This window comes from Saccopteryx bilineata, chromosome 2 (assembly GCF_036850765.1).
Source record: "Saccopteryx bilineata isolate mSacBil1 chromosome 2, mSacBil1_pri_phased_curated, whole genome shotgun sequence".
NCBI classification, from domain to species: Eukaryota; Metazoa; Chordata; class Mammalia; order Chiroptera; family Emballonuridae; genus Saccopteryx; species Saccopteryx bilineata.
The window spans coordinates 257,287,988-257,306,509 of NC_089491.1; the positions used below are offsets into that span (position 1 = coordinate 257,287,988).

The 18,522-nt window shown below is 39.9% G+C and overlaps 1 protein-coding gene across 4 annotated transcripts in view; it reads right to left on the reverse strand.

Annotated features, from left to right (window-relative positions):
* The window catches only part of HORMAD2 (HORMA domain containing 2), a 95,240-nt gene that overhangs the window by 36,904 nt on the left and 39,814 nt on the right, over positions 1–18,522 (reverse strand). For all 4 annotated transcript variants that reach the window (XM_066255035.1, XM_066255033.1, XM_066255032.1 and 1 more), the window contains 3 exons: positions 16,168–16,235; positions 11,311–11,462; positions 10,895–11,145 (listed from right to left, as the gene is read on the reverse strand). In XM_066255035.1, coding sequence (XP_066111132.1) covers positions 10,895–11,145; positions 11,311–11,462; positions 16,168–16,235 — 471 coding nt within the window. The remainder of the gene's footprint in view (positions 1–10,894; positions 11,146–11,310; positions 11,463–16,167; positions 16,236–18,522) is intronic.

Consider the following 18,522-nt stretch of genomic DNA (forward strand, 5'->3'; position numbering starts at 1 on the left):
TGTAAAGTAGTACAACCATTATGGAGGAAAGTATGGTGGTTCCTCAAAAAACTGCAAATAGAACTACCTTATGACCCAGCAATCCCTCTACTGGGTATATATCCCAAAACCTCAGAATCATTGATACGTAAAGACACATGTAGCCCTATGTTCATTGCAGCACTGTTCACAGTGGCCAAGACATGGAAACAACCAAAAAGCCCTTCAATAGAAGACTGGATAAAGAAGATGTGGCACATATACACTATAGAATACTACTCAGCCATAAGAAATGATGACATCAGATCATTTACAGCAAAATGGTGGGATCTTGATAACATCATACGGAGTGAAATAAGTAAATCAGAAAAAAACAAGAACTACATGATTCCATACATTGGTGGAATATAAAAACGAGACTAAGAGACATGGACAAGAGAGTGGTAGTTACCAGGGGTGGGGGGAGGGAGGACGCAGGAGGGAGGGAGGGAGAGAGTTAGGGGGAGGGGGAGGGGCACAGAGAAAACTAGACAGAGGGTGACGGAGGACAATCTGACTCTGGGTGAGGGGTATGCAACATAATTTAATGACAAGATAACCTAGACATGTTTTCTTTGAATATATGTACCCTGAAATATTAATGTCATCCCATTAACATTAATAAAAATTTATTAAAAAAAAAAATAGGAGATCTAACAATACAATGAGAGGCAAAGGATTCCCTGAAAATTGGTGAAGGGAGATTCCAGGATGAGAGGCAGGCATCAGGCAGAGAGAGCAATCATCCACATTTGGTCAAAGGTGAAAAGCTTCAGAAGTTTCTCAGTGAGGATGAGATATTACTTCTGAATATCTGACAGCAGATTTAGACCAGCACTTTCCATTAGGTCTTTCTGTGACGATGGAAATGTTCTATATCTGCACTGTCCAATATAGTAGTCACTAGTGAGGGCACTTGAAAAGTGGCCAGTGACTGAGAAACTAAACTTATCATTTTATTTTATTAAAATTAATATAAATGTTAATAGCCACATGTGGTTAGTGAATACCTTTTTGAACAGTTCAAGTTTAGATAAGTAGCAAAAAAGTTAAAGTTGAATTAGGAATAAGTATAGAGAAAACTAAAGAAATGAAAACAATTACTAACCACAGGTAAAACAAAAACATATTACAAGAAAGGAAAAGCAATCATGGCTTACTTTATAATGCATTTCTTTTTTTTTTTTTTTTTTTTTTTGTATTTTTCTTAAGTTGGAAACGGGGAGGCAGTCAGACAGACTCCCGCATGCGCCCGACCGGGATCCACCCGGCATGCCCACTAGGGGCAATGCTCTGCCCATCTGGGGCGTCGCTTTGCCGCAATCAGAGCCATTCTAGTGCCTGAGGCAGAGGCCACAGAGCCATCCTCAGCGCCCGGGCAAACTTTGCTCCAATGGAGCCTTGCTACGGGAGGGGAAGAAAGAGACAGAGAGGAAGGAGAGGGGGAGGGGTGGAGAAGCAGATGGGCGCTTCTCCTGTGTGCCCTGGCCGGGAATCGAACCCGGGACTCCCGCACGCCAGGCCAACGCTCTACCACTGAGCCAACCGGCCAGGGCCTATAATGCATTTCTGTATAGAATTATATAGTTATAAAAATATAACTTGGGGTGGTGAACACACAATAAGTGTACAGATGATGTGTTGTAAAATTGTGTACCTGAAACCTGTATAATTTTGTTAACCAGTGTCATTCTAATAAATTAAATTTAAAAATATATAAGTACAAGTCATTGACATAACCCACATTAAATTATATATTGGGAAGCTCTTAGGTGGCTTATTTTATTTTACCTTTATTTACCAAAAAAGTATAGTACATATATTTTCTCAATATTAATAATATTACTTCTTGCTTGACCAGTGGTGGCACAGTGGACAGAGCATCAGCCTGGAGCCCTGAGGTTGCCAGCTCGATCCCAAGCTCCCCAGGTATGTATGAGAAGCAATCAATGGAAGCACAACTAAAGTGGAGCAATGAGTTGATGCTTCTCTCTCTCTTTCTCAAAAATAAAAACAAAAATAAAAATAAAGATTTTATTGCTCTGAGTTGTTGTTGTTGTTGTTGTCGTTGTTGTTCTTCTTCTTTTTCTTCCTCTTCTTCTTTTGGTAAGTGAGAGGAGTGGAGATAGAAAGACTCCCATATGGGCCGTTTGGGACCCACCTGGCAACCCCAGACTGGTGCTGATGCTTGAGTCAACTGAGCTATCTTCAGTGTCTGAGGCTGACGGTGGGACCAACTGAGCTATCCTCAGTGTCCAAGGCTGAAGCTCAAACCATTCAAGCTACTGGCTGTGAGAGGGGAAAAGAGAGAGAAGGGAAAGAGAAGCAGACTGGGGATCAAACCCAGGACGTCCACACGCCAGGTGGATGCTCTATTCACTGAACCAACTGGCCAGGGCCATTTACATTTCTACTTAAATTTTTTTTTTTTTTCCATTTTTCTGAAGCTGGAAACGGGGAGAGACAGTCAGACAGACTCCCGCATGCACCCGACCGGGATCCACCCGGCACGCCCACCAGGGGCGACGCTCTGCCCACCAGGGGGCGATGCTCTGCCCATCCTGGGCGTCGCCATGTTGCGACCAGAGCCACTCTAGCGCCTGAGGCAGAGGCCACAGAGCCATCCCCAGCGCCCGGGCCATCCTTGCTCCAATGGAGCCTTGGCTGCGGGAGGGGAAGAGAGAGACAGAGAGGAAAGCGCGGCGGAGGGGTGGAGAAGCAAATGGGCGCTTCTCCTGTGTGCCCTGGCCGGGAATCGAACCCGGGTCCTCCGCACGCTAGGCCAACGCTCTACCGCTGAGCCAACCGGCCAGGGCCATTTCTACTTAAATTTTAAAATCAGCTTATCAATTTCTAAAAAGAGGACTGTGGAATTTTGACTGGGATTGTATTGACTGTATAGATCAACATGGGGAGAAGTGATATTTTAATCAAGTCTTTTAATTGCTGAACATGGTAATTTTTTGCATTTATTGTGATCTTCTTTAATTTATCTCAGCATATTTATTTATTTACTTTAGAGTGAGAGGAAGGGAGAGAGAGAGAAAAACAATTCTTTGTTCCACTTATTTATGCATTCATTAGTTGATCCTTGTATGTGTCTTGACCAGGGACTGAACCCACAACCTTGCCATATCAGGATGGTACTCCAACCAATGGAGGTACCTGGCCAGGCCAGAAACTATATTTTATTTTATTTTTAATTTATTTATTTTTTACAGAAACAGAGAGTGAGTCAGAGAGAGGGATAGACAGGGACAGACAGACAGGAACGGAGAGAGATGAGAAGTATCAATCATTAGTTTTTCGTTGCACGTTGCAACACCTTAGTTGTTCGTTGATTGCTTTCTCATACGTGCCTTGACCGAAAGCCTTCAGCAGACTGAGTAACCCCTTGCTGGAGCCAGCGACCTTGGGTTCAAGCTGGTGAGCTTTTGCTCAAACCAAATGAGCCTGCACTCAAGCTGGCGACCTCGAGGTCTCGAATCCGGGTCCTCTGCATCCCAGTCCGATGCTCTATCCACTGCGCCACTGCCTGGTCAGGCAGAAACTATATTTTATATGTCTATTTTCCTCACATAGTGCCTAACAGGGCATTATGCTCTTACTAGAATTTTTTTTAAATATCCCAGAAAATCTTGGCATGGAAGGGATCTCAGAGGTCAATCTAGTTCAACCTTCCCCCTAAATCATGATACTCTCTTGTAACACCCTGGAGACAATCATCTCTGCTCTTTCTTGAACACAGCATATATCTATACTTGAACACAACCGAGAAAAAGTTCAGCTTTCTCAAGACAGCCAGATTTATTAATTAATTGTCATTTTTAGAAAATCCATTCTGAGGAAGTAAAGACGCTGAAAGCTTCTGGAAAATGATTTGGTAATACTCATTCAAGAGCTACACTTGATATTTTCTGAAATTCTGAAAATTTAATTCTCAATACTATGTCTTAGAAAATAAGGAAAATTCTGTCATGCATACAAAGGTATTTATTACAACACTATTTATAACAACAAAATCAGGAATTAACTTAAATATTTTAAAATACAGAAATGGTGACACAATGAACTAAAATGAAACAAAGGTCATTAAAATTAAAAATATGGTCTGACCAGGCGGTGGCACAGTGGATAGAGGGTCAAACTGGGACACGGAGGACCCAGGTTCGAGACCTTGAGGTCGCCAGCTTGAGCGTGGGCTCATCGGGTTTCAGCAAGGATCACCAGCTTGAGCCCAAGGTCGCTGGCTTGAGCAAGGGGTCACTTGGTCTGCTGTAGCCCCCTGGTCAAGGCACATATGAGAAATCAATCAATGAACAACTAAGGAACCGCAATGAAGAATTGATGTTTCTCATCTCTCTCCTTTCCTGTCTGTTTGTCCTTATCTGTCCCTCTCTCTGACTCTGTTTCTGCCAAAAAAAAAAAAAAAAATTAAAAATATGAAGATTAAGGTGGGGCATATATAAAATTAATGTCAGGTATAAAACAAATTTACATATATATCATGTTTAAAACTATATACAAATATGTATATCTGTGGGAAAGGACTGGAGGGGATAAAACATAAACATGAAAACAGTATTGACAGGATAATAGGACAGTTGGAAGATTTGCATTGCTTTTTAAATTACTTGAATGCCATTTTAATATTGCTTTAAAATTTTTAAAGAGATAGTTCTTTCTTCCATTGAACCAAAATCAATCTCTTCCCTCTCTCCTCATTAATTTTCAATTACTGACTTACATTTTACCCTTTAAAATTACATAAAATAAATCAACTTGAAATATTTTAAAATGATCATCATAGTTTTAGTACCCTCACTCTCTGTCACTCTGGAAGACAGATTAGAGAGACAAGGCTCTGACAGTAGGGAGACTCATTAGGAGACTCAGCTGCCATTCACCAAGAAAGCAATGATGACAGCCTGAATCAGCACAATGACAATAGGGCCAGACATGAAAAATATTTCAAAGGCAAAATAGACAGAAATGGTAACCTAAAGGATGTAAGAATCCTGGCCTGTGGTGGCGCAGTGGATAAACCTTCAGCCTGGAATGCCAAGGTTGCCGGTTCGAAATTCCGGGCTTCCCTGGTCAAGGCACATACCGCAAGCAAGCAATGAACAACTAGCCTGAAACAACTATGAGTTGTTACTTCCCATTCCATGCTCCCCTTTCTCTCCTGTCTCTGTAAAATCAATAAAGTATTAAAAAAAAAAAAAAAAAAAAAAAAAAAAAAAAAAAAAAGGATGTGAGAAGTATTAAGAAAATAGGAGTTGAACACTCCTGGCCAGGCTGTTTGGTAAAGTGACAATGCAATACCAAGATATGAAATCTGGGAGGGAAAAGAGCTTGTTTGGTCAGAAGTTGAAATTCCATTTGGAATGTCGAATTTGAAGTAGTTACAGGATATATATGTCTATATGTATATATGTCTATATGTATATCGATAGAAAGATCAATCTGGAGTGAGGGACAGAAAACCAAACCAGAGAAATAGAAGAAGGCAAGATGAAAGCAAACATAAATGAAATAGAAAAAAAAAAGCAATAGAAGTGATCAGCACAAACAAAAGATGACTTTGAAAAGAGTAATAAAAAACTACTGATATTTTGGCCAGTATAACCAAGAAAAACACATGGGGCACAAGTAAACAGCACTGGATCTGAAAATAGGGAAATAACTACAGAAACAGAAGAGATTTTTTAAATTATGAGACCTCCATAAATAACCAATACCAAAATATATAAATACCTGAAGGTGGTGGAAAGAAAGTCAGGTATTTATTTATTTATTTATATTGTTTTATAATCTTTTTTTTTTTTTTTTTTTTTTTTACAGGGACAGAGAGAGTCAGAGAGAGGGATAGATAGGGACAGACATACAGGAACAGAGAGAGATGAGAAGCATCAATCATTAGTTTTTCATTGTGACACCTTAGTTGTTCATTGATTGCTTCTCATATGCGCCTTGACCGTGGGCCTTCAGCAGATGAGTAACCCCTTGTTCAAGCCAGCGACCTTGGGTCCAAGCTGGTGAGCTTTTGCTCGAACCAGATGAGCCCTCAAGCTGGGGACCTCGGGGTCTCGAACCTGGGTCCTCCACATCCCAGTGCGACGCTCTATCCACTGCGCCACCACCTGGTCAGGCAGGTATTTATTTTTGATATAAAGTTATTCATGAAGTTTTTTATAATTTTTAAAATCTCTTCTTTTTTGAAGTAGTTCCTCTTTTTAAAGAAAAACAGAGTACATCTCTATAAACTTCAGACAAAAATTTTAAAATAACAACTTAAATTAATTGATAAGTTGAATTGCACTAAAACTCATACAATTAATAGTCTTTTATCACAACACATTATTAAAAAATAAAAAGACAACTCATAAAGTCAAAGAGATATTTACAATACATGTATCTGACAAAGGACCTATATGTAGAATAATAGGCAGAGCTACAAATCAATACAAATTAAAGACAATCCAATAGAACCAAATAGAAAAAAACCTGAAAAAGACAGTTCACAAGAGGGAATCCAAAATGGCCAATACATTTATGAAAAGGTGCTCAATTCATTAGTCATCAGGGAAATGCAAATTAAAACCACAATGACACACCCACTCGAATGGCTAAAATTAAAAAGATGGAAAATGCCATGGGTTGGTGAGGATGTGGAGCAACCACAACTCTCATATATTGCTGATGGAAGTATAAATTGGCACAACCACTTTGAAAATTGTTTTGTAGTATCTATTAAAAGCTAAATGTACACATATCCTTTGACCAAGAAATTCTACTCCTAGCAATTCTATTCCTACCAGAAATGTGTACATATGTCACTAAAAACATGTTCAGAATGTTCAGAGAAGTACTGTTCATAGTTCTCTAAAACAGGAAATTACCCAAATGCTCATCAAGACTAGATAGATAGTAAGAATGGCCTACACCAATATGCAAAACTATGGATAACATAATTTTGAGTGAAAAAATGGTTCATTCTGTGATTCTACATCTGTAAATAAAAGACAAGGGAAACTAATCTAAGCTAATAGAAGGAGCAGTGACTATAAAGTAAGACTGGGTTTTTGTTGGGGGGGGCTGGTAGTATTGTTTCTTTAAAAAATTTTTTTTATTTACTGATTGATTTTAGAGAGAGAGCAAGAGGGAGAGAAACACTGATTTGTTGTTCCACTTATTTATGCATTCATTGGTTGATTTATTTTTTTATAAATTGATTTGAGACAGAGAAAAGAAGGAAGAGAGATAAAGAAACATCAATTTGTTATTCCATCCATTTATACACTCATTGGTTGATTCTTGTATGTGCCCTGACCTGGGATCAAACCTGCAACTTTGGCATATTGAAGTATCTGGCCAGGTCTTGTTTCTCAGTCCAGGTGCTGAAATATACTTTCTCCTCAGGGCTGTGACAAGGATGAGGCAAACAAGATACTTAGGGAAGCAAAATTTAAGGAAGTACTTACTCTCACCTTGTTTGCCTCACCCTCACATCAGTCCTGGTATTCATTTTGTAAATATTTATTGAGCTGTATCATTATAGTGTATGCATTTTTCTGTATATATTATACTTGGATTTTAAAATGTTAAGAGTTCTGGTCTACCTCACACCACAAATAAAAATAAACTCCATGTGGAATAAAAACATAAATGTTAAAATAAAAAAGCTTTTAGAATAAAATATGAGAATATTATGAATGACCTCAGTTAAAGAAGAATTTTTTCTATAGCTTTTAAATTTATTTTTATTTTTATTTTTTTGTGGCAGAGACAGAGAGAGTCAGAGAGAAGGACAGATAGGGACAAACAGACAGGAAGGGAGAGAGATGAGAAACATTGATTCTTTGTTATAGTTCCTTAGTTGTTCATTGATTAATTTCTCATATGTGCCTTGACCGGGGGGCTACAGCAGAGGAGTGACACCTTGCTCGAGCCAGCGACCTTGGGCTCAAGCTGATGAGCCTTGCTCAAACCCGATGAGCCCGCGCTCAAGTTGGCAACCTTGGGGTCTCAAACCTGGGTCCTCTGCATTCCAGTCCGACGCTCTATCCACTGCGCCACCGCCTGGTCAGGCAAGAAGAATTTTGAAAGAATATCCAAAAGTACATATTACAGGAATAGAACTGACTACATTAAAATTAAGAACTTCTTTTTAGCAAAAGGCATCTTAAAGAAAATGGAAAGATACAAACTTGAAAAAACAATAGCAACCAGCCCTGGGCCAGGTAGATCAATGGATAGAGTATCTTCCTGGCACACAAAGGTCATGGGTTTGATCCCCAGTCAGGACATTTATGAGAAGCAACCAATGAGTGCTCAACTAAATGGACCAACTAAGTGGAACAACAAAGTGATGCTTTTCTCTCTCTCAAATCAATGGAAAAATTAAAATATAAATATAGTGACATAAATAAGTAAAAAAGAATTATTATGCAGAATGTATGTTTAAAATCAGTAAGGAAAAGATAAATAACCCAATAGATGCAAGAAAGACTTGAGTTATTTTATATAAAAGAAAATCAGAATGGCCAATACACATGAAAAGATGCTCAAACTCAGCAACAATTAGTAAGATGCAAATCAAAACTATGTGATATTATTATTCACATCCAGTAGATAGGTAGAAAAATAAACTCCGATAATATTAAGTGTTGACAAGAATGTAAGACATTCTCCACTTTTGGTAGAGTATCAATTGGCACAACCACTTGTGAAAAACAGTTTTGCAAATAAATTAGCATCCTAATCTTAAAAAGTCCCCCAAAAGATTTTAAACATTTTTTTCTATTAGGCATCTGAAAATTCTTTATGCTTAACTCAGAACCTTTTTAATACAATGTTGGTATTCAGTAGACTTTATTATCCAGACAACAGGGTGCAGATTTATCAGAACATAGTGGGGCCCTAGCAAGTACTCAACTCCAAGCCTCTTCTGGAGGAAGTAGGAAGGTAAAGGGTTCAGAGCCCTGTCTGTTTGTTTCCACTGGCTCCTACACCAGTGCCCTGGCTTTCCCTAGAGACCTGGACCCAAAGCTTGTCTCTTTCCACATAATCAAGAGTCGCTATCATTTTGTTTTCACTCTGATTTTACTTTATCCATACTTTTTCCCCCAACCCCTACCCACCTAATTACCCCAGTAATCAAGGACTTATTTATCCTTCCAGTGAATATGAACAAACACCTAGAATAGTTTTTATTAATTTTTAGAAGGGGGGAGGAGAGAGAGAAGCATCAATTCATAGTTGCTTCATTTTAGTTGTCCATTGGTTGCTTGTCATACATGCCTTGATGAGGGTAGGGGGTTCAAGCCGAGTCAGTGACCCTTTGCTCAAGCCAGTGACCTTGGGCTCAAGCCAGCGACCTTGAAATCTTATCAATGATCCTGCCCTCAAGCGAGAGACCCCGCGCTCAACTGGCACACCCACGCTCAAGCCAGCAATCTCGGGGTTTTGAACTGGGGACCTCAACATTGTATTCACTGTGCCACCACTGGTCAGGCAACACCTAAAATATATTTTTTTAATCCCAAAAATAACTGAGGAAAGAGTGAAGGCAGGGAATATATGAAATGGAGTCACTTTAACTAAGCTGCTAAAATTATTAACATTATGAAAGTTGAGACATGAGGAAAGACATCATTCTTGTTATAACTACCCTGGAAACTTAAACTCTTTTGAACTTTCCAGTCTTGGGTCAATGCCTAGATATACATCAACTTTCCAGTCCTGCGTCAATGCCTGAATATAATTCTGGACCTCCAGGTAACCTCTTAATTACCCCCTGAAAGACTCACGTATCCAGGCCACCTGCTTATCCCTTAAAGGACTCCTGTATACATCCTCCTGAAATCCATTATCCAGACCACTGAGATGTGACCAGACCTCCTAGCACACCCATCTTCTGGGCCAGCTGGCATTCAACATCCTAACTACCTGTCATCTGACTGATAACTGTTCTGGATCAATCCTACAGCTAAGAATGTGAGACTGATAATTCTCAAGAATGTACTCTTTGACATAACAACTTTTAACTTTTCCCTTCTTTTTGGAACACTTCTAGGTTTTTACCTAGCTGTGTTTTAGTTTGCAAATTCTAAGACCCTTGAATAAATCTCTATCATTTATTTCTAGCAATGCCTCCAGACTCTGAGTAAATTTATTACTTATAAATGAAAAAAAGAAAATCTAAAATTTTTTAAATTTATGGGTATATTTTATATATATATATATATATATATATATATATATATATATATATATATATATATATAAAAAGCCTGACCAGGTGGTGGCGCAGTGGATAGAGCGTCGGACTGGGATGCGGAAGGACCCAGGTTCGAGACCCCGAGGTGGCCAGCTTGAGCGCGGGCTCATATGGCTTGAGCAAAAGAGCTCACCAGCTTGGACCCAAGTTCGCTGACTCCAGCAGGGGGTTACTCGGTCTGCTGAAGGCCCGTGGTCAAGGCACATGTGAGAAAGCAATCAATGAACAACTAAGAAGTCGCAACGCGCAACGAGAAACTGATGATTGATGCTTCTCATCTCTCTCCGTTCCTGTCTGTCTGTCCCTGTCTATCTCTGCCTCTGTAAAAATAAAAAAAATAAAAAAAAAAAGTATATTGGAAAGTCTTTTTCTCCTCCTAGTCATAGACAATTTTATCTAACAAAGTATATTTTCTTCCTAAAGACAGTAATTTTCTAGAATAAATACTCCTTAAGGTTAGGGAGTAGTTTTCTTTCAGTTCTTATACCTAGCATGCTCCACTAGACCTTGTTACTGTGATATGACCTGTATAGTAATGAAAAATGTCAACTGTTTTGAACTGAAGCAATAGAGGTTTACTAAAGCATTGCTTACGTGACTGCTGCTTTCCTCTTCTTCATCAAAGTCTAGACCCTGATGAGCAATCTCAGTAGTGCTGTTCTCCTGAAAAAGATTATTCTCCGAATCGGACACTCTGGTGGCCTCAGTTGTAACTTTTAGTTTCATGCTATGAAAGCCAGTTGAGACCATTCCCACTCGCAGGTTTACAGGCTCCCCCTCAAACAGCAGGAAGTGTGAGTTCACCCCTTCTTTAAACCCAGGGGGCTGATAATCATGTGGGGTCACTGAAAAATAAAAAGGACAGAAAACTGAGTTTTAACAGAACAAATCAGATTAATCTTTCATGTGTAGCAACAGACATCTTTTTCTGATGCTTGCAAAATCCTCCTATTTACATAAAACATTACTTCAACACTTAAAAAGAGATTTGACTAGAGGTTTCCACCTACCTGCATTATAGTAGTGGAGTTTCATAGTAAGTGTAACATCATTAGGAAGGGGTCCAAGGTTCTGCATCAGCATATACAATTTACGGATCAGGAGAGTACTAGCTTTCTTAATATCTTCACTGTTTACCCCATTTTCAAAGCTTGTATTAGTGCTATAACCACACAGGAAAATAGCATACTTTTCAATCATATACAATATCACAAATATCAATATATTTTTTTTAAAAATAAAACTTTTTAATAAAATTAAAAAATTAAACATTAACACACTCTTGAGATTTTTAGAATGTAAATTAGAGATTGTACTTTTTGCAATGTGTATACAAAGGGTTTCTTACATAGCAAGTTCCCTTAAGGTATTTTAGATATGACCTGATTTTCTAAAATTCGATTTTCAAATAACCACATGCTATAACAGTGAGAACAATGGACTTAGAATTAGGAAACTTGACACTAATACTGGCTCTGCTGCTAACTCACTGAATAACCTTGGTCAAATCACTTAGATACTCTAGGTCAGTTAGCTCTTTTGTGAGATAAGTTTACAAACATTTCTACACCTCTTCAAGTATAAAATCAATCATCAGCTGTGGGGCCTTTCTGTCATCTCGTTTTCTCTCAGAGGTATCCTCCCTTTATTCTCATGTGGATTATGACAGTGATAGTCTTCCTCCTTTTTTCTTGTCCACACTGAAAAACATTCTCCACATCACTGCTGAAATAATATCCCCAATAGGAAAATCTGCTCATGTCACTTTCTTGCTTAAAATTCTTCTATTACATCCATTGCCTTTCAATCAAATTCTAGACTGGTGTGCGTACAATGCCTTTCACGATCAGCCATGCCCTCACTTCCACCTTCATTTGCAAGTACTACCTAGTTACTTCTCATCCATATGCAATTGACTTTGCTTTATTGAGCTTTTCCCACTTCTCTTCCTGACTTTCCCAAATTCATCCTTTCATACCTACACCCCATGTGTCACTTCATCAAGGAAGTCTTCTGTGATAATCCCATACCTCACCCTTGTTTATAACTGTTTGTATGTCCTCCTCTAGACTATGAATGGCTATTCATTTTATCTTCACAGTCTAAGTCTGATGCCCAGCTACAGTAAGTACACAATAAAGATTTGTTGAATTAAGGAATAAATGAACAAGTTAGATTAAATTTCCTTCTAACTCTAAACACTCTTTATTTTTCTCCAGAATTTTCTTCCCCAGTAGTCTCACATTTGAGTAGTTTCCAGGAAGTAGTATGATTATAATATTTACACAATGCCTTTCACATAGTAAATAATCACTGAAAAATAATCCTATATAACCGAACTATGGAAAGCAGCGTAAATTCATAAAACAAACATTAAGTAAATACATTTGTTTCTGTTTCAGTTTTAAACAACTTTAAGTTTTGTCTACCGTGTTAAATAATTTGAAATAGGTAACCAGATATAACCAAGTAGCTCAAGGGACCCTTCAGTATACATCATATTCATGTAAAATCATATTCAAGACTTCCTTGTATTCTCTCTTTTCTTTTTTGTCCTTGCAACCTTTTAAAATGGAAATTATCTGCCTGACCTGTGGTGGTGTAGTGGATAAAGCCTCACTCGACCTGGAAATGCTGAGGTTGCCGGTTCAAAACCCTGGGCTTGCCTGGTCAAGGCACATATGGGAGTTGAAGCTTCCTGCTCCTCCCCCTTCTCTCCCCCCCCCCTCCTCTAAAATGAATAAATAAATAAAAATAATTTTTTTTAAAAAATGGAAATTATCTTAAACATGGAAGAGGTGATAAGGTAATTTTTGTTGTTGTTTCTGAATTTTATTTTGAAGATCTTATTTATTGAGTTTACAGAGGGGGAAGGGGATGAGAAGCAGTTGCTTCACTATAGCTGTTCTTAGGTTGCTTCTCGTCTGTGCCTTGACCAGGCAAGCCCAGGGATTGTTGTTTTTTTGTGTGTTTTTTTCAGGGACAGAGATAGAGTCAGAGAGGGATAGACAGGAACAGACAAACAGGTACAGAGAGAGACGAGAAGCATCAATCATCAGTTTTTCGTTGTGACACCTTAGTTGTTCATTGATTGCTTTCTCATATGTGCCCTTGACCATGGGGCTACAGCAGATCGAGCAACCCCTTGCTTGAGTCAGTGACCTTGGGTCCAAGCTGGTGAGCTTTTTGCTCAAGCCAGATGAGCTCGCGCTCAAGCTGGCAACCTTGGGGTCTCGAACCTGGGTCTTCCGCATCCCAGTCCGACGTTCTATCCACTGTGCCACTGCCTGGTCAGGCGATAAGGTAATTTTATATGATGATCATTTAAATGTCCACCTTTGGCTTCTAGGAAATTAGTAATATATTACCTTCTTTCCTTCTTAGTAACTAAAAGATTTGGCCATTTGTCTTACTGCTCTGCTCTTTGACATATATGCCTCCATAACAAAAGATATTACTCTGGTCATTAGTAGTGCTAACATTTGAATATTTAGAAACTAAAGGACAACTGTTTATATAAGCGACTATGTGTGAAAAGTGCTGAACAATCTGTAAAGTGATATACAATGTTAGTTAATGATGATTAATATTTTAATTCTCATTCCTAGAACTTACTTCCTCTTTACATCCTAGTGCCGACTGTAAGTTTTACAAATGAGAAAATAATTAGGCCCTGGCCGGTTGGCTCAGTGGTAGAGCGTCGGCCTGGCGTGCAGAAGTCCCGGGTTCAATTCCCGGCCAGGGCACATAGGAGAAGAGCCCATCTGCTTCTCCACCCCTACCCCTCTCCTTCCTCTCTGTCTCTCTCTTCCCCTCCCGCAGCGAGGCTCCATTGGAGCAAAGAAGGCCCGGGCGCTGGGGATGGCTCCTTGGCCTCTGCCCCAGGCGCTAGAGTGGCTCTGGTCGCAACAGAGCGACGCCCTGGAGGGGCAGAGCATCGGCCCCTGGTGGGCAGAGCATCGCCCCCTGCTGGGCGTGCTGGGTGGATCACGGTCGGGTGCATGCGGGAGTCTGTCTGTCTATCCCCGTTTCCAGCTTCAGAAAAATACAAAACAAAACAAAACAAAACAAAAAAAACAAATGAGAAAATAATTAAGGAAGTGAATCTTGGAAAGAAATCTTCAAACTTGCAGTGAATGATGAAACAAAGCTAACAGTATGGAAAATTGAGAATTAGGCCACATATCTCTTCAGTCATTCCTTTCAGGGACTCATCCCCCTGACATGGAGTGCTCTGTCATCCAGCGCTTTGCACCATCATCCACCCCTCCACTTCTATTCCATCTCATCAGCAATATTTAGCTTTATCAGAATGAACCCAAATGTTCCTGGGAAGAAAATAAAAGTTGCTCCTCAATAAAGCATCTCCGGCCTGACCAGGCGGTGGCGCAGTGGATAGAGCGTCGGACTGGGATGCAGAAGGACCCAGGTTTGAGACCCCGAGATCGCTAGCTTGGGCGCGGGCTCATCTGGTTTGAGCAAAAGCTCACCAGCTTGGACCTAAGGTCGCTGGCTCGAACAAAGGGTTACTCGGTCTGCTGAAGGCCCGCGGTCAAGGCACATATGAGAAAGCAATCAATGAACAACTAAGGTGTCGCAACGCGCAACGAAAAACTAATGATTGATGCTTCTCATCTCTCCGTTCCTGTCTGTCTGTCCCTGTCTATCCCTCTCTCTGACTCTCTCTCTCTCTGTGTCTCTGTAAAATAAAATAAAATAAATTAAAAAAAACAAAAACAAAAAAACAAAAAAGAGGTTAAAAATATAAAACATTAAAAAAATAAAAATAAAAAATAAAGCATCTCCGTCTGCACTAAGGTCCTTCTGAAGCATATGTCCTTGTCTTTGCTATTTAACATATTAGTATTCTAAAACTTGGAATTTTAGACTTGATAGGAAAATACAGTGCTTTCTAGTCTTTTCCATTCTGGGACACATAAAGAAAACTATATTTAGATGACAAACTAAGGCAAGCAGATGAGAATGATTGTGTCTATAAACAAATAGTTCAGGGGTTTCATCTATCCCAGGTTCTGTCTGGCTATATTGAGGGCAGAGAGGATCAATACCATGGCATAGCAATGGAAAAATTTTGGTTTAGTGGATAGAGCCTTATGGAGTTCTTCAATCAATACCATGTAGACAGCCTCATTTATATAATTTATACTGCTGTGCTGCCTTCAAGGACTACAACCACCACTAGGTTCCATTTACTGAGTGTTTATTATGTACCAGGCATGGGTAAATCTTTATATATGCATTATAACTTAATAATCACAACTGTATGAAGTAGATATTAACTCCATTATGCAGATGAGAATGCTAATATTTAGGGAGATTGAGTAATCTGTCCAAATGTGTATAACCAGTAATAGTCAGAGCTGGGATTCCAAGCTGGATCTTTCTGCCTTAGGAATTGGAACTTTTTTTTTAATTTATTTATTCATTTTAGAGAGGAGAGAGAGAGTGAGAGAGAGAGAGAAAGTGGGGACGAGCAGGAAGCATCAACTCCCATATGTGCCTTGACCGGGCAAGCCCAGGATTTAGAACCAGCGACCTCAGCATCCCAGGTCGACGATTTATCCACTGCGCCACCACAGGCCAGGCAGGAATTGGAACTTTTAATCACTAAATATAACTGCCTTTAGACTCCACTAACATCACCCATGAGAAAAAGATGAAAGAAGCAAAAAAAGCCTATATTCCCATCAGAAATTTTAACAATTATTACAATACCTTTTGTAACAGTGGGGTTTTTTATAGGATTGTTGGGAAAGTTACAAAGGAAGTATAAGGCCTATCCCTGGCCCCAAGAGGCTTATGTTTACCTCAATCATATGTATTTATCATGTTCATTAGACAATTACCTGTCAAAATCCATAGTGGTTCCTTCTTTTGTGTATTTGAATTTGAACTGGTATATCTCTGTCACTTTCTAAAAACATCAAGGGGAATAGAAAAATAAATTACTTTAACAAAGAAATCCTTTTGAGAAGTACAGATTGGTATAGTTATAGAACAGTCACAAGAATATCAAGTACAACATAGGGAATATAGTCAATAATATTGTAATAAATATGTACAGTACCAGGTGGGTACTGGAAATACCAGGGGAACACTTTGTAAAGTATATTATTGTCAAACCAGTATGCTGTACACCTGAAACTAACACAAAATAATATTGAATACAAAGTATAATTGAAAAATAAAAAATATATTAAAAAAGAAATCCAGAATCTTATCTGATAATAGATAACTAACATTTTCATTATGTGTCTACAATACTTCCTACTCACCTGTTTGTTTCACAGCATTACATTATTCAGGAGTAATAATTGCAGACAGAGATAACAATTTTTCCTCTCCATGCTATAAATGAGTTAGATGGCAAATGCTATTATTACCATTTTAAAGTTGGAAAAACTAAGGCACAGAGTCAAATAAGTGACCCAGCATAGGTAAATGACAGTGGAACCAATTGAGAAACCATTCATTCATGTAATAGGCACTGAAGTCACAGTGGTGAACATGACAGAAAAGGTCCCTGTTTCTCTGGACTATACAACATTGTGGGAGAGATAGTCAATAGATAAAGAGATAAAATAACCTAATTTCAGATAGTAGTAAGTGCTATGAACCATATGAAGTTGTGACAGAGAGTACAGAAGGGGAGAGGTGATTTGTTTTGGAAAGGCCAAGAAAGGCCTCACTAAAGAGGCCATGTTTGAGCTGAGTCTCAGTGACAATAGGGTTCAGTCATGTGCAGACCTGGGGGAGGATGGGGTGTCCCAGGCAGAGTGAACACCAATACAAAAACTCTAAAGTAAAAAGGAGAGCCTCATTCAGGACCACAGAGGAGGCTGAGTGGCTGGCAACAAGTGAGCAAGGGGGAGAGTGAAGGAGATGAGGTTGTAGAGGAGGTTTGGGGGCCTTGTCAGCCAGAGTAAGGGGTTTAGATTTTATTTTAAGTAAACCGGAGTCCATTGAAGAGTTTTAGGCATGGGAGTGGCTTGCAGTTTTAAAGATCACACTGGCTACTTAAAGAGTGCAAAAGGAGCCTGACCAGGCGGTGGCGCAGTGGATACAGCGTAGGAATGGGATGCGGAAGGACCCAGGTTTGAGACCCGAGGTTGCCAGCTTGAGCACGGGCTCATCTGGCTTGAGCAAAAAAGCTCACCAGCTTGGACCCAAGGTCGCTGGCTCCAGCAAGGAGTTACTCAGTCTGCTGAAGGCCCCCGGTCAAGGCACATATGAGAAAGCAATCAATGAACAACTCAACGAAAAACTGATGATTGATGCTTCTCATCTCTCTCCATTCCTGTCTGTCCCTCTCTATCCCTCTCTCTGATTCCCTCTCTGTCCCTGAAAAAAAAAAGTGCAAAAGGAGTCCCTGGCCAGTTGGCTCAGTGGTAGAGCATCAGCTTGGTGTGTGGAGGTCTGTCCTGGGTTTGATTCCCGGCCAGGGCACAAAGGAGAAGTGCCCATCTGCTTCTCCACCCTTCCCCCTCTCCTTTCCCTCTGTCTCTCTCTTCCTCTTCCGCAGCCAGGGCTCCATTGGAGCAAAGCTGGCCCGGGCACTGAGGATGGCTCCATGGCCTCTGACTCAGGCACTAGAATGGCTCCCATTGCTGCAGAGCAACACCCCAGAGAGTCCGAGCATTGCCCCCTGGGGGGCATGCCAGGTGAATCCCCGGCGCTTGAGGGAGTCTGTCTGTCTGCCTCCCTCTCAAGTCCCCCCGCCCCGGCTTCTCACTTTGGAAAAATAGAAGAAAAAAAAGGGGGGGGTGCAAAAGAGAAGTGAAACCATAAGAACAATTAAGAGGCTACTGCAGTAATTAATTCAGAGAAGACTAGAACGGGAACAGGAAAACTAGAAAAATTAGAAAAGGAACTATGATCTATGATTTCAGGTCTTGATTTTTTTGATCCTGCACTAAAAACTAGGTACTACTGTTATATGATCTCCCCACTGTTAAGAAACCTAGTAATAGCCTAACCAGCAGTGACACAGTGGATAGAGCGTTCACCTGGGATGCTCAGGTCCCAGGTTTGAAAATCCAAGGTCGCTGGCTTGAGCCAAAAGGTCTCTGGCTTGAAGTTCAAGGTTGCTGGCTTGAGCAAGGGGTCACTGGCTCCGCTGGAGCCCTCAGGTCAAGGCATGTATGAGAAGCAATCAAGGAACAACTAAAGTGACTCAATTAAAAGTTGATGCTTCTCATCTC